The sequence below is a fragment of the Megascapheus bottae genome, chromosome 6 (assembly GCF_031878675.1).
Source record: "Megascapheus bottae isolate mThoBot1 chromosome 6, mThoBot2.hap1, whole genome shotgun sequence".
In the NCBI taxonomy this organism is placed as follows: Eukaryota; Metazoa; Chordata; class Mammalia; order Rodentia; family Geomyidae; genus Megascapheus; species Megascapheus bottae.
The window spans coordinates 2759364-2782722 of record NC_143514.1 but is presented as its reverse complement, the minus strand read 5'-3'; the positions used below and the strand labels follow the sequence as shown (position 1 = coordinate 2782722).

The 23359-nt window shown below is 43.6% G+C and overlaps 1 protein-coding gene across 5 annotated transcripts in view; it reads left to right on the top strand.

Annotated features, from left to right (window-relative positions):
- Window positions 1-23359, top strand: part of Spag17 (sperm associated antigen 17) — a 128955-nt gene that overhangs the window by 82122 nt on the left and 23474 nt on the right. For all 5 annotated transcript variants that reach the window (XM_090334105.1, XM_090334104.1, XM_090334103.1 and 2 more), the window contains 14 exons: window positions 1186-1297; window positions 2504-2665; window positions 4991-5104; window positions 7304-7479; window positions 9989-10106; window positions 12803-12981; window positions 14175-14334; window positions 16456-16673; window positions 18240-18384; window positions 18673-18827; window positions 19353-19541; window positions 20060-20205; window positions 20619-20749; window positions 21798-21925. In XM_090334105.1, the coding sequence (XP_090190231.1) occupies window positions 1186-1297; window positions 2504-2665; window positions 4991-5104; window positions 7304-7479; window positions 9989-10106; window positions 12803-12981; window positions 14175-14334; window positions 16456-16673; window positions 18240-18384; window positions 18673-18827; window positions 19353-19541; window positions 20060-20205; window positions 20619-20749; window positions 21798-21925 (2133 nt within the window). The remainder of the gene's footprint in view (window positions 1-1185; window positions 1298-2503; window positions 2666-4990; window positions 5105-7303; window positions 7480-9988; window positions 10107-12802; window positions 12982-14174; window positions 14335-16455; window positions 16674-18239; window positions 18385-18672; window positions 18828-19352; window positions 19542-20059; window positions 20206-20618; window positions 20750-21797; window positions 21926-23359) is intronic.

Below are 23359 nucleotides of genomic sequence, written 5' to 3'. Positions count from 1 at the left end.
CAACTTCCCTCTTTATTTTCAGTGGTACTAGAGTTTGAATTCAAGGCCCCACCACTTGCTAGACAGATGCTCTACTGCTTGAGCCATGCCCCCTAACCTGTTTGCTTTTGGTATTTTGCCTCACCCACCACCAGGCCCATGCTCTTTTTTTTTTTCTTTTGGTCGTAGGGCCTGGGCACTGTCCTTATGCTCTTCAGCTCAAGGCTACCACCCTACCCCTTGAGCCACAGCACCGCTTCTGGTTTTCTAGTGGTTAACTGGATATAAGAGTCTCACGGACTTTTTGTGCCGGGGCTGGCTTTGAACCTCCATCCTCAGATCTCAGCCTCCTGAGTAGCTAGGATAACAGGTGTGAGCCACCGCGCCTAGCTCCATCCCATTTTTAAGGTGGGATCTTTGGCTACCATTTTGCCCAAGCTGGTCCAGAGCCAGGCTCCTCACAAAGACGATTACCACCTTCAGAGCGGCTGGAATCACACACAGGTGTGCACCACCGTGCACGGCCTTCCATCCCTTCACCACGAATAGGAAATGAGAGAATGAAGGAGAAGTTGTTTTCTTCAAATACTAGTGACCTCATTGGACCAGATTATGAGGCCATCCCCACAGAGTTTTCAGTCATACACCGCTTTGGGGTGGGGAGCTCGAAGTCTTAGAGCTCAGGTCCTGGGCCAAGTCCCATAGCAACTGCCTGGCAAGATTAAGGCTCTGAGTTCAAATCCCAATATTGGGTAAAAACAACAACACCAGGTGCCAGTGGCTCATGCCTATACTCCTAGCTACACAGGAAACTGAGATCTGAGGATGGCAGTTCAAAGCCAGCCTGGGCACAATAGTCTGTGAGACGCTTCTTTCCAATTAACCACCAGAAAACCAGAAGTGGTGCTGTGGCAATCAGTCAATCAATCAATCAGTGTAAATCTTAGGCCTTGGTTAATTCTGTCTGTTATATTACACCATATAATTTTCCAAAGACCTCAGCACTCCGGAGACTGAAGCAGAAGGATAATGAATTCAAGGCCAGCCTGGACTATAATAGTAAAACCAGTAAAACCATGTCAGGAACAAATCATTTCTAAATGTCAATATGGGCCTTGGCTTCGGAGCCAACTAAGAGACAGATAATATTGTTTATAGCTGACTTTGGGCAATTTTAAATGAACAGCACTGTATTTTGTCTTCTAGTTTCGAGGGTACAATATGGGAGATATACCCATCCAAATCTCAGGGGTAAACTACTACCTGTATCCCTCTGACGGCGGGCAGATTGAAGTAGAAAAGATGACGTTTGAAAAAGGTACATTTTGAAAGTGGCTGGCTTGAAGATATTAATGAATGCATTACAGAGTGTGGCAGATGACAATCCTCTGTCATTCATGTGCCCTCTGCACTGTCACACTTGACCTTCTGATAAAAGGGACTCTGCATGAGTTTGGCCTATTGGGTAGAGTGCTTGCCTAGCATGCGAGAAGATCCCGGTCCAATTCCTTGGTACCACATACATAGAAAAAGCCAGAAATGGTGCTGTGGCTCAAGTGGTAGAGCTCTAGCCTTGAGAAAGTCCAACGACAGTGCTCAGGCCCTGAGTTCCATCCCCAAGACTGGCAAAAATAAAGGGGAAGGACTCTGCAGGGTGCAAGCTGCCCAGCATGTGATTGGAACCCATCCTATGTCGTTACACAGGATGTAAGGAAATGGTTGCTGACAACACTCTTAGCTCAGAAACCAAACATTCACTATGTTTCTAGCCCTTTCCTGGCTTTTGCTTCTGGAGCCCAGAGTTTAGGGCCCTGCTAATATTTCTGCTCTTATTATGAGGTTTTTTTGCATATGCATGCAATGCATATCAATTTCAGGTGATTCATAGAAAATACAGTATTTTCATCCTAATTGCATCAAATGTAAGGATACTCAAAGCTGAAGATTAAAGGCTGGGTTTTAAAAAGTGAGAGAAAACAGAAAGGCAAAAAAAAAAAAAAAAGAGGCCAGGAGTTTGGCCTAGTGGTAGAGTGCTTGCCTAGCATGCACGAAGACCCGGGTTCAATTCCTTGGTACCACATACATAGAAAAAAGCCAGAAGTGGCGCTGAGGCCCAGGTGGTAGAGCTCTAGTCTTGAGCAAGTCCAAGGACAGTGCTCAGGCCCTGAGTTCAAGCCCAGGACTGGCAAAAAAAAAGAAAAGAATCAAACTGGATTCTGGCAGCTCATGTCTACAATCCCAGCAACTCAGGAGGCTGAGATCTGAGGATTATAATTCCAAGCCAGTTCAGAGGGGAAGGAAGGTCTGTGAGAAAAAGCCAGAAGTGAAAGTATAGCTCAAATGGTAAAGCACTAGCCTTGAGTGAAAAAAATCTAAGGGACAGGGATCAAGTCCTGGTGCAAGCAACCCCCTTAGGCTTCCTCTTCGAGGACTGCTGACTTGCTTATGCCAAATTCTAACCTGCCAGGGAGATTTGGGTGACATCTTATGCCAGCTCAGCCCTGGTCCCCTGGTTTTTCTCTAGGCTCCACTTTTATTAAAGTAAAAGTGAAAAAGGACAAGCACAGTTTCATAACCCACCTGAAGGACCCGAAGGAAATCATGACAAATCAAGAGGAAGAAAGGGAGGACTCTTCTGAAGAAGGCAATGAAGAAGAGGAGGAGGAGGCAAACGACAAGGAAACAAGTAAGTAGTTACAACTTTGGTAACAATGTGGGCTAATGTGTAAGCCATGTGCAACCTCAGCACATGTGCACACACACGGTATAACTGACATAAGCTGGAGAGATTTCTACACACTCCTTACCCCTGTACTCGAATAGTGCCTCTTTCTCTTCCCCTCCCTCCCTCCTTCCCTCCCTTTCTCTCTCTGTCTCCTGTTGTGTTTTAGCTGGACCTAGAATTATCTGGAGGTCTGGAAGCACACTCAGTAACCAATGATCAAGTCAGAGAGGAGAATACCAATATTCCTCAAAGTATCCATTGACTGGAAACAAAACAGCAACAGCCCACAAAGGGAGGAAGGCTTGATTTCTTCTTGCTCATTTCTTCTCATAGAGTGACACTCTCCTCCCAACTGACCACAGTCGGTTATCTGGCATGGGCCTCCTTCCCATTAGGGTTCCCACGCATCCTACATAATATTCCATTTTCTGGACGTGCCACAGTGTATCCATATATTTTGATTGTTTTCAAGTTCTGACAATTGCAAACAAAGATCCAGATCTGTGTGGACATGAGCCTTCAGTTAATTTGAATAAATGCAAAGGAATGTGGTTACTCAATCGGGTAAGAATGAGTCCACTGAACTGTCTTCCAAAATGGCTCTCCCTCCCCAGTCCCAAGAAAGGACTAAGTATTCCCGCTGCTCTACAACATTGTTGTCCATGATTTCTGTTTTCTCCATTCTGATAGGTGTGTCCAGATTTGAATTTGCGTAGCTATGATGACGTCTTGTGGAGCACAGTTTGCTGTCTATATATCTTCTTTTTTTTATTTTATTTTTAATTTTCTGGGTAATGTTTAGAGGGGTTACAGTTACATTCACCAGGTAGTAGGTGCATTACTTCTCACACATTGATACCTTTTCTCATGTTTTTGTCCCATTTCCTTCCTCCACCCCCTCCCAATCATCTTATTTTTCCCCTTCTCTTTCCTATTTCAAATAATCAAGTAAATGTATATACAATATCCCTTCCCTATTTCAAATAAACAAATAAACTTATATACGTTTATGTATCTTCTTCAGCGGTGCTGTCTGCAGGTATTTGGCTTATCTCTAACCAAGCTTTTTGGTTCTCCTTATTGTAGTTTTCAGAGCTCTTTGTATTATGTATATAATAGCTCTTTACCAGATGTGTGCTTTGCAATATTTCTGTCAGTGTGTACCTATATGTTTCCATTCAGGAATTGTTCTTTCTTTTATTCTACTGATCATTGGAATTCCCCCAATTTAAAAGTTATCTCCACTTGGGTTCCAATATAGCAAATCAACTTTTTCTAGTTTTCACTGTGTGCTAACAGTGGAAATGAAAACAAATCTTCACATTTGCCTTAAATATGAATATTTTTAACATATTTTGCTTTTCTTCTTTTTTTTGCCAGTCCTGGCCTTGAACTCAGGGCTTTCTTAAGGCTAGCATTCTACCACCTGAGCACAGCACCACTTCCAGCTTTTTCTATGTATGTGGTACAGAGGAATGGAACCGGGGTGTAGAGTGATTGACGAGCACTCTAGCACTCTGCCAAACTCCGGGCCCCAACAATTTTTGCTTTAAAAGGATGTTTGACTAGAAACAATTTGAAAATGTGTACGTGTGTATTTGTGTGTGTGTGTGTGTGTGTGTGTGTGTGTGTGTGTGTTTAAAAAGTGAATTCATACTTGGTACCTGTGTGACTTATACTGGTAATCCTTGTTGCTCGGAAGGCTGAGATCTGAGGATTGCAGTCCAAAACCAATCCAAGCAACAAAAAAGTCAATCAGACTCCTAGCTCCAATTAACCAGCAAAAGTCCAAATTGGAGCTATGGATCAAGTAGTAGAGTACTATCCTTAAGTGAAAAAGCTAAAGGACAGAGCCCAGGCCCTGAGTTCAAGCCCCAGGACACACACACACACACACACACACACACACACACACACACACTCACAATAATGAATTTTCAATATGGGTATTTAAGAATATGGTTTAGAATGTGAAGAAACTAAGATTTGGTTTGCTGCTTTGCATATGGAAAGTCTTGTGAGTAGTCTACCAGAACAATAACCTGCCCATGGGGCCAGTTTATTCTTCTCTTTGTAACACCTTACAGCAATGGCCTCCTATTCTCCTCATGACTCCAACCTCCTGCTCCCAGCTCTGAGTACACAGTAGGGACAGAGCCAATCACTTCTCAATGGACTGTGATAGAATAGCCAAGACCTCCCTCCCCAGCAGTGGATCCCACTGGGTTATGGTTACATGTCCTTTGAAGAAAATAGACATTGCCTTGATTTGATTTTGTCTTTTAGATGAATCGTATTCAACTACTAAAATTGTCAGCAAGTTTGGATCCTTTTCTGCCGTATTGGAAAATGGAATATGCCTCTCCATAAGTTACTATGGGCCAAGTGGAATGGCACCAGGTAAAAGAAACACAATGGAGGGCCGGGAGTTTGGCCTAGTGGTGGAGTGCTTGCCTAGCATGCAGGAAGACCTGTGTTCGATTCCTCGGTACCACATACATAGAAAAAAGTCGGAAGTGGTGTTGAGGCTCAAGTGGTAGAGTGCTAGCCTTGAGAAAAAAGTCCAAGGACAGTGCTCAGGCCCTGAGCCCAAGCCCAGGACTGGCAAAAAAAAAAAAAAAGAAAAAGAAAAAAAAAAGAAACAGAATAGAAAAGATCACTGGCCAGGCACTGGAGCCTCTAATCCTATCTGAGACATGAGGATTGTAGTTCAAAGACAGGCCAGGCAGACAAATCTGTGAGAGAGACACTTATGTTCAATTAATCAGCAAAATGCTGGAAGTAGAGGTATGGCTCAAGTTCTAGAGCACCAGCCATAAGCAAACAAGTTTATGGGCAAGACCATCAGTTCAAGCCCCAATATCAGCACAAAATAATTAATAATAATAACTGTACCCCACGGCCAGAGATCCTTGCCCACCTTCAGTCAGCATGATCCTAAGTTAATTCCTTTTTCAATATTTTTACTACAAAGCTGAAATAAAAGGTAGGAGGAGGTTGTATGTATAAGTATACAAGTATAAGTATACAAGTGTATATGTGTGTATGTATACAACATTTCACACAGAGTAAAATAACAATGACTGGCTCTTAAATATTTGATGCTTGCACAATTTTTTTACATGTATCATCCTGTATGTTTATACACACATACAAATATTCTAATCATTGTTCATTGGCCTGTGAAAATAGTTGTATCAGTTGGTTCCAGGAACCCATGGTTTGCCACAGAAACCTCTTGGTTTTGTACAGAATCGTATTTTTAGGCATCCTGGAACTATGAAACTGTTCTCTGTGTGTCAGGACATTCATCTTAAAGGAGTCGCTCACTAGATACCTTCAAATATTTCTCCATAGACAGATTCTCCAACTCAAAGCTATGTCCTTTCAAACTACAAAATAGTAGAGCCAATTAGTAAAACTGTGGGTTCCCATGCAGATTAAGTAGAATTAATCACAATTTAATGTTTAATGTATAACAAAAATCTATGTAACTGGCTGGTAATGTGGCTTAGTGGTACAGTGCTTGCCTAATATGCATGAAGCCCTGGGTTCAATTCCTCAGTACCACATACACAGAAAAGGCCAGAAGTAGCAATGTGGCTTAAGTTATAGAGTGCCAGCCTTAAGCAAAAGAAGCTCAAGGACAGTGCCCAGGCCCTAGATTCAAGTGCCAGGACTGGCACCAAAAAAAAAATCTGTATAACCAAAACCTTTTTCTTAGTTATCTACTTTACTATATAGTTCGTTTTCATAATGTTTTTTATGAACCATGACTGTCTTGTTTCTTAATAGAGTTTGAAATGTCTCTAGTCCCACAACTAGAAGTCAGAAATACAGATCTGTTGCTCAAGTCTACAATCCTGGCTACTTGGGAGGTGGGGATGGGAGGCATTGTGCCTTGAGGCCAGCGAGGGAAAAAAAGAAGTTTGAGAGACTACATCCTGACTAATTGGAGGGCATGAGGTTAGGTTGTACCTGCTATCCCAGCTCTACGGGCACAGTGGCTGGGTACAGTGGTGCACACCTACCACTCTCAACTGCACAGGGATATACAAGGAAGAGGAAGTCAGCCTAACTGTTCAATGTAGAAAGCGAGATTCTACCTTGAAAATAGCATTTCAATAAGAAACTGGAGGAACAGCTCAAGTAGTAGTGTCTACCTAGCAAATGTGAGGCCCTGAGTTCAATACCCAGTACCACTAAATATATATATTATATATAATTATGTTATATAATATATTGTTATAATATTACAGTATATTGTATATATAATTAATATGATTGTATATTATAGTATAATAATTATATATAACAGAAAGGGGAGGGGAAGGGAAGGAAGGAATAGGAAGGGAAGGGAATGATGTGTGGATCTGAAATTAAGAAGCAAGTCCATGCCTTAATATATAAATTTTAGTTGTCTAGAAGAAGGTAAAATGTGTCCTGAGTTTCAGATGAACTATATGATACCTGAGATATAGCCAAGTGACCAGCAAGGGGGAAATTGTCACCTACAGAGGGCGGGGGAGGAAGACCTTATTTACTGAGCATGTCAAGTATGGCTGTGTGACTCCCCTGTGTTCTGGTTCCCTGTGGTAGAGGTGAAGGACCCTGCGCTGGAGTCTATGTTGAATATTCCTTCAGCACACACTCCAACAGTGGTCCCTGTGGTGGTGACTGTTCCACAAGGCAAAACCAAAGGAAAACCAAAAGGCAAAGAGAAACCCAAGGAGCCCATCAAAGAAGAGGAACACCCTAAAGAAGAAGAGAAAAAGGTCATGACCCTTGCCACAGAGCCCCAACCTCTACCTCTGCCTCCATATCACATACATCAAACCCATGACCTGTCACTCCTGCTACCAGAGTGCCTGCCTTTATTGGACAGGTACATTAGCATCCTGTGACCTCAGCCTGGAGAAGACTGGCCACAAAGGTTAAACCCCCTCTCCAGAAAACATTGTCATAGGCAGGTTGTTCCGGGTCATTCACTCTAAACCCAGAAGGACCAGTTGGCTCTTTTTCCCACTATGGCTCTTGGATTTTCTTTGCTTTGAGCTGGTTAAATTCTTACTGTTCTAACATTTATAACTTCATTTCACTTGATTGGCATAAATAGTACTTGGAGACAAAAATCTGGAGAATGGGACAGCTGCAGTTGTTAGACTTGCACATGCACATGTACACACACACACACACACACACACACACACATTTTGATCATTTCCTACTAGACCACAGACCAGAGGTGGACTAAAAGTGGAATGACAAAACTGCTAGTAAATGTTGACTCTTACTAAGTGTTGGCTTTTCCTGATAGAAGTACATTGTCAACTTCTTAAAAGAAAGAAAATATGTTTAACAAACAGTGCTTGAAGCCAGGCACGGTAACTCATACCTGTAATCCTAACTACTCAGGAGGCTGAGATCTGAGGATCAAGGTTCAAAGCCAGCCTGAGCACAAAAGGACCTGAGATTCTAGAAAATGGGAGGTGGGGTTTGGCTCAAGGGTAGGACGGCAGCCTTGAGCTGAAGAGCTCAGGATCGGCGCCCAGGCCTAGTTCAAGTCCCACGACTCAAAAAGAAAAAACAACAACAAAAAAAAACAGTGCTTGAGAATCTGTTTCAAAGTCTGGCTCTTTAAAAGACAAAGGTGTAGTTAGTCTGCCTCTGTGTGGTATCTATATAATTCCACCAGATAAGACACTGGAGCTGAGTGCCAGCTCAGCTAATGCATAAGCACCAAGTAGAAGGATGGCAGGTCATTCACCCAAACATGTTAGTCAAAGACAACTTGCTGGCAAATCAAATGTGGCTCACCCCGATTCTTTGTGTTGTCAGCAGTGACATGTGAGGGTGAGTGCTGGCTGTGTACCATCACGGCACGTTTCACTCGGGAGCCTTGAATTTCAGCATCTTCGTTCCTTCTGTAGAACTTGCTTTTGCTTTTTAGTTTGCTTTAGGGTTTTTGTTGTGTTTTGTGTGAGTCAGGGTCTCATTCTGCAGTCCAGGCAGACCCTCATACCTGCCACGTGTCTCTCAGACCCTCAGTCCTCCTATCTCCGTCTTCCAACAGCTGGGATTGGAGGTATGTATCACAAGAGCCAGGCTTACCCTCTATTCTTAGTTCATCTTTGCTGATTATTCATACTTTCTACACAGGATGGAGAAAAAAACAGAACAACCTAAATTATCGGCCATAGAAGATTAGTTAGAATAAACTAAAGAGAGACCCAGTAATGAGATTTTACTTAAAGTGTACAATAAAAGGAATAAGTTCAGAGTATTGAAGCAGTTATCCTCAGCAATTATACCAAGTAACTGCTTTCTTCAGTATGAGTGACCAAGGGAAGGATTCAGCCATGAGTCATACCTGGCATAGAATTAAGTAGAATGGTCTCTCACACACTCCCCAGTTCTCATGAATTAGAAACTACCTTCTAATGTCATTTTCCCCTCACATTTCTTTTACTTGCTATGAAAACAATGTGTATTTATTATAGAAAAAAGGACAAATATTGCCAGGAATTTGGCCTAGTGGTAGAGTGCTTGCCTAGCATGCATGAAGACCCAGGTTCAATTCCTCAGTACCACATACATAGAATAAAAAAGCTGGAAGTGGAACTGTGTCTCAAGTGGTAGAGCTCTAGCCTTGAGAAAGCCCAAGGACAGTGCCAGGCCCAGGACTGGCAAAAAAGGGCAAATATTATATAAACACACACACACACACACACACACACACACACACACACACACAAGCTGTAAGAATTGCCCATAGAAAAGGCTGTGGAGTGTACTTGTATGCTACACTCAGCCTGTCATAATCCATTGGCCTTTCTGCCACTAAACTCCTTAGCCTGTGATTTACAAACAGTAGACATTTGTGGCTCAAGTCTCAGGAGCTAGAAAATCCAAGATCCAAGTGTGCAGCAGGCTGGACTGTGTGTGTGTCTTGATGTGCTGGAAAGGGGACTGGGCGCCATCTACCCTCTTCCATAAGAGCAAGAATCACAGTCATGAAGACAGAGCCCTCACAGGTACACGTTGCCAACAGACCCCTCCTCATACCAGCTCCTTCAGTGCTAGCCCCAGCAAAAGTAGACAATACCAGCATCCAAACCAGAGCTTTGCTTGTGTTTATGCAGCATTCGAGCCCTATACCTCCTTCAGTTCCTTCCAAATTAATTCTATTATGCTTAATCCTCCTCTTCGTGTGAGAACAGCTGTGCCAACAAGTTCTTACCCTTTCACCAACATGCAATTACTTGTATGCGAACTTCTTTATAGGAAGAAATAGAACCAGAACCTGTGATCCAAGAGATTCCTTATGTTCCCACCTTCCAAAGCCTGAACGTATCTTGCCCCAATGGCCTCCTGTTGACCTTCCTTGGGCAAGAGATTACAGGTGAGTTCTAGCTCTGCTTGGGGACAAAAAGCCCTATAAAGATCCGGGAGCGTAGCCTAGTGGTAGAGTACTTGCCTAGGATGCACTAAGACCAGGGTTCGATTCCTCAGTACCACATATATAGAAAAAAGCTGGAAGTGGTGCCATGGCTCAAGTGGTAGAGCTCTAGCCTTGAGGAAAGCCCAAGAACAGTGATCAGGCCCTGAGTTCAGGCCCCAGGACTGGCAAAAAAAAAAATAAAAAGCATTATAAGCAAAACAGATCACAAGCAGGCAGGGTGGTACATGTCTATAGTTCTGGCCTGTGGGAGGCTTGAGGTGGGAGGATTGAGGGTTTGAGACTAGTCGGGACTACGTAGCAATACTCCATCTCTGTAGGGAAAACAAAAACATCTCTCTGCTGAACACTGTGTATTTTCCTGGCAGTTAAACATAACTCTTGTGAATAATGAAGCATGGATTAGTTTCAAATATGGATCATAATGATAATGCATGTTTTTCACACACTCGCTAAGGCCAGATGCTGAATTGTTGATGTACATGGAAAACTACACTAGATACTAGTAACTCCACTTTCCAAGCAAAGTATAATGAGAAATTGGGATCACAAAGACCCCAGATCCTAAGAGATGAGGTTAGGATGCCTCATATGGGCATGGTGTGATGAGCCACGGTGCTCTAAAATCTTCCTGCCTCTCCAGAGGACCACGGTGGAATAGCCAATTGGTTGATAAGGACAGGGGACAGTGAGCCACAATAGAATGGTGAAAATTCATTTATGTTTCTTTCTCTCATTTTTTATTATCTTTAAGTATTGTTCAAAGGCATTTCAGCATGTCAGTTTACGAGGACAATACACCTTAATGTCACCCTTTCATTATTTTCCCTCCCTCTCTCAACCTCACCCATCCCCCTAGTTCCATTTTTCATTTATGTACATTAAATATTATGAATATATGCATCCACCCTTTCTCTCTCTGTTTGCCTGATGCTCTCACCTTGATCCCTGCCTCCCCCCTCCAACTGGCAAAACATATTTCAGCTTCCAGGTATTTCTTTGGTTAAGCCATAATTTGCTCAGAGGTGTTACATCATTGGAATTCTCCCATGCATTCACCAAACTTTAGTCAATTTGTTGTGCATATGCCTGTGACCTTGTATATACTTATCGTTTTGATCTATTGTTTGCATAAGAGAAAAAAATGCACCATTTGTCTCTCTGATCCTGACCTATGTCACATCACATAGTATTTCCAGGGGCCTGGAGTGTGGCCCGGTGGTAGATACTTGCCTAGCATTCACAAAGCCCTGGGTTTGATTCCTCAGAACCACAAACGAAAAAGCCAGAAGTGATGCTGTGGCTCAAGTAGTAGAGAAATGGCCTTGAGAAAGCCCAAGGACAGTTCCTAGGCCCTGAGTTCCACCTCAGGACTGGCAAAAATATAATAATAGTAGTAGTAGTAGTAGTAATTCAGGTTCTTTCATTTCTCTGAAAACCACTTAATATCATTCTTCCTGATAGATTGAAAAATCAGTCTTGCTTATCATATATCAGTGTGTAATTTGATGGATTCTGTTCTATTGCATTATTCTGCCGGTACCATCAGTGCTAACATGTTGGGGTGGATAGATGAGGACCAATAAGCTTCCTTAAAAACACAGTGTTTCTGCTTTGGGGCCTGGACAAAACTATTGTTTACATGAAGATTTGCTACTGCTGTAGAGGTAGGCAGTGTGGGAAAGCCACTGGAATCAAACGTAAGTTCTAAGCTGGCCCTGAGAAAACTAAGTGCATGATTCTGTTATTTCAATTATTGCTATCTTGGGACTGTGTTTTCTCATCTGATCAAAACCAGTTAAGGTGCTGACGTCTCACATCTGTAATCCTGGCTACGTAGGAGGCTGAGATCTGAAGATCATGGTTTGAAGTCCAACTTGGAAAGACAAATCCATGAGATTTTTATCTCTAGCCAAAAAAGCCAGAAGTATAGATGTGGTTCAAGTAGTAGAGGACCAGCCTTGACTGAAAAGGCCAAGGGAGAGCTTGAGGCCCTAAGCTCAAGTCCCAGTACTTGCATAAAAAGTAAATAAATGAATACAATTATAAATTAAAAGGAAATTATTCAGTAAGCAGAACTTGAGTGGGTACTTCCTGCCAGAATTTCTCTGTAATCACATAGTGTTTAGAGTTCTGTATGAGTTTCTCTCTTTAATTACCAGTTGACAGCAGGACAGTGATCAGAGAACTGGGCCTGCTTGCAGACAGAAGTGTGTTAATTTCAAAAGATGATGACTGAGAGAGTGGCAGAGAGGAACTTGTCCAGGACTCTGGGCAAATGGATGACATGAGTAGCATTTAAATGCAGGGGCAGAGGTTTACTGAAAGGTGAGAAACAGACACAAAGGGAAACAGGGAGCATCTAGGATGGCAAACCTCTGCTCTCTTCCCCTAATTTGTCTTGGAGGACTTCCCTATCAGCATTGAAATGGAGAAAAGCCCTACCTCATACAAACAGATGTCATTATCCATACATCCAAGTGTGACAAGGTCAGTAGAGAACAGCTTTCTGGGCCATCTTCCCTGACATGGAAACAGCAGATGCAGACAAAAGGAATTAGACAAGAAGATACAAGTCAGGCCTGACAGCATCTCCCAGTTTTCCAGTATAATGGACTCGCTCTGTTCTTGTGTTTAAGATCAAAATGCCACAGAAGAGGAACGGACCTGGGCCATCACAGTTCGTCAGAGCTACCCCCAGAGGGCACAGCACTATGAGTTCTATAAAACCGTGATGCCGCCCCCTGAGCTGGAGGCATCCAGAGTCATCACCAGCCAAGGCACTGTGGTCAAGTATATGCTGGATGGATCTACCCAGGTAAGAGGATGCCACACAAACTACTGTTCCATGTGAAGATGAGCTGACAGAAAGGATAGGACAGAATAGAATGCCAGAATAGACTAGATGAATAGAACAGAACAGGATAGATAATAGAGTAGAATACCAGAATAAACTAGAAGAATAGAATAGATAATAGAGTAGAATAGAATACCAGAATAGAATAGATTAGAGTAAGTAGGAATCGCTCAGGCAGTCACTCAGTCCTAAGAGATGAAATGTTAGGATTGAGGGCTCAAAGCTACCCAGAGCAGGAAAACTCCTTAGACTCTTATCTCAATTAACCAGTAAAAAGCCAGAAGAGAAGGGGGTGACAGTTTCCAAAAAGAAATGCACACATAGGCCAGGAGTGTAGCCTAGTGGTAGACTGTTTGCCTAGCATGCACAAAGCTCTGGGTTCGATTCCTCCATACCACATACACAGAAAAATCCAGAAGTGGTGCTGTGGCTCAAGTAGTAGAGCTAAAACCTTGAGAAAGCTCAAGGACAGTGCCAAGGCCCTGAGTTTAAGCCCCAGGATTGAAAAACAAACAAACAAATAAAAAGAAATGTACACACTGCTGCCTTAGGAAATGTTAACCTTTCTGAACAACACCTTAATAATAATAAAATTATGTGTTAAAAAAAAAACAGAAGTGGAGCTGTGGCTCAAATGGTGAAGCATCAGCCTTGAGTAGCGAAAGCTGAGGGACAGCACCCAAGTCCTAAGTTCAAGCCCCAGTCCCAGCATTAAAAGAACCAATTAGCTACACAAGAATAAGAACTAGATCAACCTTAGCCTTCCCTCCTGTTCAATGGATACACATGGATACAGATCACAGAGTCATCTGCATTGCCTAGAGACAGATGTTAGCAGAAACTAAATACTGAAACAAGCGATAACAATTTTAAATGTAATCATTTGAACAACTGAAAATCGTCCATGTGATTTTCCAGTTACCTAGGAGAAGGGTGATGAATGGAAAAATAAACTAATCCAACCACAGGTAGGAAATAGAGAGAAATGCAAACAGGACAATGGGTAAATGGATATTAGGAATCCATATTATATTCTTTAGCACACGGCCTGGTGCATCTTACTGTTTTAACCCCCAAAGAGCTGACACGCAGGGCTTGTTAACCAGCCTCAGCCTTGCTCCTGGAGACAAGAGCAACCTTTGTCTTCCCTTTAGATTCTCTTTGCAGATGGTGCTGTGAGCAGCAGTCCAGATTCGGGTCCTGTCTGTGCTTTTCTCGAGACGTCCACGAACCCCCACAATGGGGATATGGTGGACACAGCTTCTCAGCAAAAATCAGAAACAGTCCCCTCAGAGATTGTCATCACAAAGAAGGGTAAGCAGCAAATCCTCTCTGTCGGTTCTAGTCCTAATGATAGGGTGTATCCTCTCAATGCTTCCACTGCTCTGAACCCATTCATGAGCAGCTATAGGAACACACATGGTGTTTTCATGTCCAATCCAGAACCACACATCATTTCATAAATGGCTTCCCCTCTTCCCCCTCCCCACCCCTCCAGCAATAGATAATGAACATTAGCTAGGTGCTGTTGGCTTACACCTTTAATCCTAACCACTCAGGAGGCTGAGATCTAAGGATCATGGTTCAAAGACAGCCTGGGGGGGAAACGTTTTGGGAAACGTTCTTTTCTCCAGTTAACTAGTAAAAAGTCAGAAGTAGAGGTGTGGTGCAAGGGGTCGAGCAATCAGCCTTGAGGAGAAAAAACCAAGCCAGAGTACGAGGCCCTGGGTAGTCCTTCTGGTCTTGGCCCCTAGTTTTAAGGAAGTGGATGACCTGCAGGTTTGAGGCTTTCATGGAGCAACTTCCAAAGCAGAAAGGGGATGAAGGCAGGAGCTGGCTTCAAGGGTCTCTCTTCATCCAAGAAGGGTGTGTCTTCCTACTTCACTCTCAGCTATCCACTCTTCATTTTTTATTGAGTAGATTCAGCTGGGCATCGAGGCATGAAAAACATTCCCTGATATTTGGGGTCTTTTTGTTAGAAGGGGAGCCCTGTAGTAAGGTTAAAAGAGGGGAGATACCAATGGAGTCAGTAAAGGTCTAAAATAATCAAAATCCCAAGTGGCTCTGATTCATCCTAGAACCACAGCTCAGAAAAATGCCTGTTTCTTCACACCTCTGCCTGTGTAGACATTACCTGCCCTGTCTTATTCCATTTGACAAATAATTAATATATCCATTACTAGTGGATTATCAGTAAGGTTAAATGCTTAAAGGTATTTATTGGGTTTTTACTCATTTTATGAATAAGTTATATATTTTCATTATGTTTAATTTTCAAACATCATATTTTATTTTATCGTCAGGGTGATGTATAGAGGGATTACAATTACATTCCTAAGGTAGTGAGTATATTACCTCTTGACCATTTCTCCCATTTTCCCTCTCCCGACCCCCCCTCCCAAGTTGTACTATCCTGTGAATATCGCTGTTACTGTGGTTTACCCATTGTCCTTTGTCTCATCATCTTGTTTTTCCCCTTCCTTTCCCTGATTCAAATAAACAAATAAATGCATATACAATATATCAGGTACCAAAGTCAGATACAGCAACAACAGGTGATAAGCCATAGGGAAAAAAAGAGTAAAGAAATAACTTCACATAGCACATCTTTTATTTTTTTTTTATTTTTATTTTTTTTTTGCCAGTCCTGGGCTTGAGCTCAGGGCCTGAGCACTGTCCTTGGACTTTCTCAAGGCTAGAGCTCTACCACTTGAGCCTCAGCACCACTTCCAGCTTTTTTCTATGTATGTGGTACCGAGGAATCGAACCCGGGTCTTCGTGCATGCTAGGCAAGCACTTTAATCACTAGGCCAAACTCCCAGTGCACATCTTTTATTTTTTATTACAATGTTTTCTTTGATAAACATTAAATTGTTTCAACTTCTTTCTATATTTCTTTCCTCCTCCTCCTCCTCCTCTTCTTCTTCTTCTTCTTCTTCTTCTTCTTCTTCTTCTTCTTCTTCTTCTTCTTCTTCTCCTTCTCCTTCTCCTTCTCCTTCTCCTTCTTCTCCTTCTCCTTCTCCTTCTCCTTCTTCTTCTCCTTCTTCTCCTTCTCCTTCTTCTCCTTCTTCTTCTTTTTCCTCTTACTCTACCTCTTCCTCTTCTCCTTTTTTTGCCCCAGTCCTGGGGCTTGAATTCAGGGCCTGAGCACTGTCCTTGGACTTTCTCAAGGCTAGTGCTCTACCACTTGAGGCACAGCACCACATCTGGCTTTTTCTTGCATGTGGTACCAAGGAATCAAACCCATGACTTCATGCTAGGGCAAGCACTCTACCACTAGGCTAGGCCACATTCCCAACCCATTAAATGTTCTTTGTTTTTCTGATCATTTCAATGATTGGACTGTGGTGTAGGCTTCTATTGCTTTATCCAAGCAGGAATTCATTGGCCTACTGGATAACTTAGCTACATTGCTGTTTGGTTTTCCTTCCCCAGGCAAAGGTCACAAAAATCAATTATCTGCACATAAGAATGAACCCCACGAGCCTCACCCCCCAGAGGTACCACCAGTGGTCACGGCCATGGAGAGTCATGCAGGCATCTGGTACACAACCACACCGGATGGAAAGCGGATTGGCACCAAAGGATTGGAAAGAATTCAAAACTTGGTCCCATTTTTATCCTTTCAGGCCACGGACCCCGTCAATGAAACGGTATGGCTGAGAATGGCACACTGCAAAATAGTCTAAATCATGAGCATCTTAAGACAGCATACAGGAAAATGTCTGGAAGATAATCAGTTTTAGCTAATTGTTAAATATCTATATTTTGACCTGGCTCAGCACACACACACACACACACACACACACACACACACACACACACACACATTTACAAGTAGAATTAAGCAGTTCATAACACAATATGTTTGACTTAACTTGTAAGCTTGATTACATTTTTAGTGAACAAATTTCCAGTTTTCCTCAGTGATTCCTAACACCAGTAGGGAAGAATAAACCAATTGATATCCAAGCGCTTGAAAGAATCATCATAGCAATAGCAGAGTCTGTGAGACTCATCTCCAATTAATCACCAGAAAACCAGAAGTGGGGCTGTGGCTCAAGGGGTAGGGCCTTGAGCTGAAGAGCTCAGGGACAGTGCCCAGGCCCACAGTTCAAGTCCCACAACCGACAAAAAAAAAAAACAAGGTCTGAAAGCTAACGGGTTGGCACAGGGATTACCCCTTGTCTTTCTGCCAGATGTGATTCAGCTGTTTTTCTTCTCCAACCTTTCTTCCACTTGTCCATGACAACATGTTCCACCTCAACAAAAGAGATTATGGTTAAACTTGACAGTGAAACCCATGTACCCACACAGACTTGCACCCACGACAGCATGGACTAGTGCTCAAAAGGGATGCCATGGGGGGAGCCCCAGGCCATGCACATGGCTTCCGGAACTCCTGAGGTTCCCAGAGCATGCATGGCAGCCACAGAAGGAATGCATACATGCATGCAGGACCAGCTGAGCAGAGTGCAGCTGCAGCCTCACCAGTCTCCAGTACGGTCCAGCTGCGTGAGGCCTGCCTAGCATCTGTGAGCCAACGTATAGTTCCACCACCAGGGAGGACAGACCGGCTGCAGCCCATCTCATGACATGCTTGTCTTACCTCTACTGGCCTAGGAAACAAGGCCTAGAAGCCTTTGTCCTGACACTTGGCCAGATTCTTCCAGTCCTGACGTGACTAGATGCATCTTGCCTCTTACTTAAGCAAGTTTCCTAACTTCTCTAAGCCTCCATTTCCTCATCTGTTAAATGTAATGGGGTACTGTCTGCCTCAGTATTGTGGAAAGTGATAGATTGGATAGGTCAGCTAAAAACTGGCCCTTGTTTTCTTGTTTCTTTGTTTTTGTCTCTTGGTCTGTCTGTTGTGCCAGTGCTGGGGTTTTGGATCAGGGTCTGGGTGCTTTGTCCCTTAGCTTTTTTTGCTCAAGGTTGCAATCAAAGCTGGTGCTCTGTCACTTGAGCCACAGCTCCTCTTCCATGGTTTTGCTAGTTAAGAGTCTCACTGACTTTCGTACCTGGCCTGACTTTGAACTATGACCCTCAGATCTCAGCCTCCTAAGTAGTTATAATTACAGACATGAGCCACCCAGTCCTTGTAACTAAATAATCAGGACTAGAACAAGGTCACCTTTGAACTCTGTGGGGCGTACAAGCAGGCTGAATCTGGACACGCTATGAGACCTAGTGACCATGCTCTGCCTTTGGGTGTCCAGGTGATGACCACTCGAGAAGACAAAGTAGTCATTGTGCAAAAGAAGGATGGGACTCGGATAGTGGACCACGCCGATGGCACCAGAATCACCACCTTTTATCAAGTATACGAAGACTGCCCCTCTCCCTCTCCTGATCAAGAAACAAGTATGTTTTATTGTCAGACACATAACCATCTTTTGTAACTCTTTACCATCAGAAAGTTGGAACCATCACTCCTGGACATACATATACACACATAAATTTTAAAAAAAATATGACATCATCCCAAAAAAGACTTATGCAGTGCAAACCTGGGCCTGTTAGAGCTTTGAATTGCTATTATTATTATTATTATTATTATTATTATTACTATTACTATTACTATTATCAGCCTGATACCCGTTGTCTAACCCATGCATCCTTGTGGACCGGCTTACTTTCCTTTGCTCGTAGCTGAAGGTTCAAGCCCTGTCTCGAGAAAAGTGAAGTGTATGCGGATAGAAAGCTCACGCCATGCCACCATCATCACAAACTGCGAGGATAGCAGCTGCTGTGCCACCTTTGGAGATGGGACATCCATTATTGCAAAGCCACAGGGCACCTACAAGGTAGGTTCTGCCTGCCCCATGCTGGTGGCTCTCACATCTCATCCTAGCCACACTGGAGGCTGAGATCAGGAGACGGAATTTCAAGGTCAGCCTGGGGCAGGAAAGACTCAGAGACTTTTTTGTTTTGGCCTGTCATAGGGCTTGAACTCTGGGCCTAGGTACTGTGTCTGAGCTCTTCAGCTCAAGGCTAGCACTCTACCACTTGAGTCACAGCACCACTTCTGGTTTTGTGGTAGTTAATCAAAGCCATGATCCTCAGATCTCAGCTTTGAACCATGGTCTTCAGATTTCAGTCTCCTGAGTAGCTAGAATGACAGGTGAGAACCCCGGTTGCCCGGCCTATGAGACCCTTATCTCCAGTGAACCCCTCCCCAAAATCTAGAAGTGGAAGTGTGGCTCAAGTGGTAGAGTGGTACCAGCTTAGAGCAGAAAAGGCTCAGCAGGAGTAAGGAGCCCTGAGTTCAAATCCCAGTACTGGCACCAGAAAAAAAATTCAATGTTTTTCTGTCTTTTGTTTCCTTCCAGGTGTTACCCCCCAACACGGGCTGCCTATATATCGACAGAGACTGTTCAGCCACGTACTTTCATGAAGCAAGCAGCAACATCTACCACCCTTTCCAGAAGCGCGAGCAGCTCCGGACCAGCTGGTACATCATGAGGCACAACTCTGAGGTGCTCTGTGAGGTCCTGGACCCTGAAGGAAACACCTTCCAGGTACAGAGCACCCATGTGAGCCAGAAGGGTTGTGGCAACAAAGCCGTTTGCGTGGTGTCACTGTGGACATATGCTTCCCTCCCCTTTAGGCAGAAATCTTCAATGTCAGTATCTTTTTTCTTTTTCTCTGTGTGTCTGTCTCTGTCTGTCTGTATGTGTGTATGTGTGTCCTGGAGCTTGAACTCTGGCCCTGGGCTCTATCCCTGAGCTTTTGTGCTCAAGGCTAGTGCTCTACCACTTGAGCCACAAGTCCACTTTGGGTTTTTCTTAGAGAGAAGAGTCTTGTGAACTTTTATTGCTCAGGCTGGTTTTGAACTTCAGTCCTCAGAGCTGAACCTCCTGAGTAGCTAGGATGACAGGCGCAAGCCTGTGGTACCCCAGGGGTTTTCACCTTTATGAATACAGTTTATCATCAGGCTTACCATGATTTTCTCAATGTTTCAGATTAGAGCGGCGGAAGTGGAACATTGTGGTAGTTTATTTTTTGTTTCTGGTTGCGTGTGTATTTTTGCTCCTAGGTCATGGCTGATGGGACTGCCTCAACTATGTTGCCTAAAAAAAAACTGGAAGAAGAGGTGAATATACAAACAGAGGGTTATGAGAGTTTGTCATCTGTTCACCTGGAAAAAAACTATATGCAGATCTATGGGGAGCATGTCCCAAGGTAAAATAACAATACTACAGCTTTTCCTGGAGGGTGGGGGGTTTATCAGGGATTTATTTTAACAAGGTTAAAATAGGGGGGGGGAGATTTCTCACTTCCATGTGGGATACAGGAGTTAAAGACTCCACAACTTCTATTTCCAATTTCAAGTTGATTCAGCAAGCATTTTCACAGGATCCTTTTCAGTAATCCCCCCTGCTTTTTTTGCCAGTTCTGGGACTTGAACTCAGAGCCTGAGCACTGTCCTTGGGCTTTCTCAAGGGTAGAGCTCTACCACTTGAGCCACAGCACCACTTCCAGCTTTTTCTTGTATATGTGATACTGAGGAATCTAACCCGGGTCTTTGTTCATGCTAGGCAAGCACTCTACCATCCCAGCCTATCAGTGATTTCACTTTTTATGTCTCTAAACAGGTTTTTTGTTATTTATGCCAATGGATCAGGGCTGGAACTTCTGCGGGATAGTGACATAGAGGAATACTTGTCCTTGGCCTATGGAGACTCGACCACCGTGGTTCTCCATGAGCCCATACAGGAACAGCCAGGTACACAGCCACCCCTGCTGGCCCTGGAGCGCTCTGGGAGCACTTAGCAAGCTGCCCTACCCGCCCCGCCAGGCTCTCTAGCGCCTCCCCTGGGCTCCCTTTGTAACTTCACCGCTCTTCGCCTTCCACCTGCTATTTGAATTCATGTTGATATCTATGCTGTTTCTCAAGCCACAGTGTTGGAAGTCAGTTTCACAAGGCAGCCACCACTCAGGGGCAACAAGCTGATAACACACGCTCAAACACTCCTCCAGTGCCTTAACTAAGACAGTCACACAGCACATGAACTCTTACTCTATTATTTGTGAATTCCTAATCAAAGGAGTGATCCCTTAAAAGATTGTTTTATTTTTTTGCCAGTCCTGGGGCTTGAACTCAGGGCCTGAGCACTGTCCTTGGACTTTCTCGAGGCTAGCACTCTACCACTTGAGCCACAGCAGCACTTCCAGCTTTTTCTATGCATGTGGTACCAAGAAATCAACCCCGGGTCTTCGTGCTTGCTAGGCGAGCACTCTACTGTTGGGAGCCAGAGTGGAATCAAACTGTACCTTGATTTGCATCAGACAGTGGCTTTATTGTCTTATTGTTTTCTGGCCTTATTCTGTTTAAATGACCTGAGATTTACCATATGAATGTAACACCTGGAAGTTCCCTGGGTTTCAAGAAGGGAGAGAAGCTGGAGTGGAGAATAAACAGGCGGCAGTTTTTACCTGGGCTGCAGACCTCCGGGACCCGATGTGTTTGTCTCTCTTCTATTTTTTTTCCAGTCCCTGCCCCCTATTTCAGGAACCCCAATTTGCTGCCGGTAGGCCCTGGCACTTTACCACTAGGCCAAATTCCCAGCCAGGATTGTGTTTTTGGTTTTGATATTTTGTGTTGCTCTAACCAGTCTCACCTGGTCAGATTACAGGGTCCTAACTCCAAATCACTGCAACTCACTGGCCTTTGTATGGTCCAAGGTAGTTCCTAAGGAAATTCTCAAAATACCAAAACTTGAACGAATGCTGTTGAATTGGTCAGAATAATTTAATACCTCTCTCTGGGCCAGGTACCCTGAGCATCACAGTCCTACGCCCTTTCCATGAAGGATCACCCTGGCTGCTGAAGAAGGAATTAGATAGCGTGGTTCCGCCCAATCTCCGGTCAAGGTCATGGGACACCTTCCCCTCTGTGGAGGTATGAATTTTCTTCTGCACTTACTTGATTTGCATCCATCCATGGACTAGATCCTCAGGTCCTCTCCCAGCCATATTCACATATTTTCAATAAGTTGTGAATGGACTTGGATTTGAAGATTTTTGACATTTGAAGATGTGACTACTGAATTTTAGAGGAACCTGTCTGGCTGGTTTCTGTTTTATCTTTTATTCTATATTACAAGCTTGAACATCTTCCTATAGTATTATTCTTTCTAAATTACCCATGATGCAGCTTGTTCCTCTCCGCAATTGTGATTACTACATAATTCCCTCCTGCCCTTTTTTCACTCTGTGTGTGTGTGTGTGTGTGTGTGTGTGTGTGTGTGTGTGTGTGTGTGTGCCAGAACTAAGGCTTGAACTCAAGGCCTACCTGATGTCGCTGAGCTTTTTAGCCCAACACTGGCATTCTGCCACTACTTGAGTCACACCTTCATGTCCAACTTTTTGCTGGTTAATTGGAAATAATCTCACAGACTTCCTGCCAGGTCTAGCTTTGAACCACAATCTCAGATGTCAGTCTCCTGAGTAGCTAGAATTACATGCATGAGCCAAAAGTTCCTGGCAATGCCTTTTGTTTCTCCCTTTGCAGTTTGAGGCCAGCTCAGGCAAGTGCAAGACCCTGTCTGAAACACAAACTAAACAATCAAAAGAACTGGGGGTATGGTGTAAGTGGTAAAGTTCCAGATTCAATCTCCAGTACTGTTGGAAAGAAAGATAAAAAGACAGAAAGAAGGGAAGAAGAAAGGAAGGAAGGGAGAAAGAAAGGGAGGGAAAGAGGGAAGGAAGGAGGAAGGGAAAGAAAAAGAGGGAGAAGGAGAGAGGAAGGAAAGGGGAAAAGACAAGAGAGGAAAGAAGAAAGGAAAAAGATAAAGAAGGAAAAAGGAAGGGAAAGGAGGCCGGGAGTTTGGCCTAGTGGTAGAGTGCTTGCCTAGCATGCACAAAGACCCGGGTTCGATTCCTCGGTACCACATACATAGAAAAAAGCCAGAAGTGATGCTGAGGCTCAAGTGGTAGAGCACTAGCCTTGAGAAAGTCCAAGGACAGTGCTCAGGCCCTGAACTCAAGCCCAGGACTGGCAAAAAAAAAAAAAGAAAGGGAAAGGAAAGAATCTACATACTTGGATGCAGACTCATATAAAGGAACCCTTGCTCTATTACCAGTTTTTTTTTTAATTTTCAGAATTTGTTGATGGCAAGGATCTCTCTCTGTTAAGTCTTTAAACTTTCTCTCTCTCTCTCTCTCTCTCTCTCTCTCTCTCTCTCTCTCTCTCTCTCTCTCTCTCTCTCTCTCTCTCTCTGTCTCTTTCTCTCTCTCCCTCCCTCCCTCTCCCTCTCTCTTTTTCTCTCATTCCTAATGAGCAAGCCATTAATAGGGAGGCAGATGCTGCTTTTCCTAGAAGCACTACCTTTCT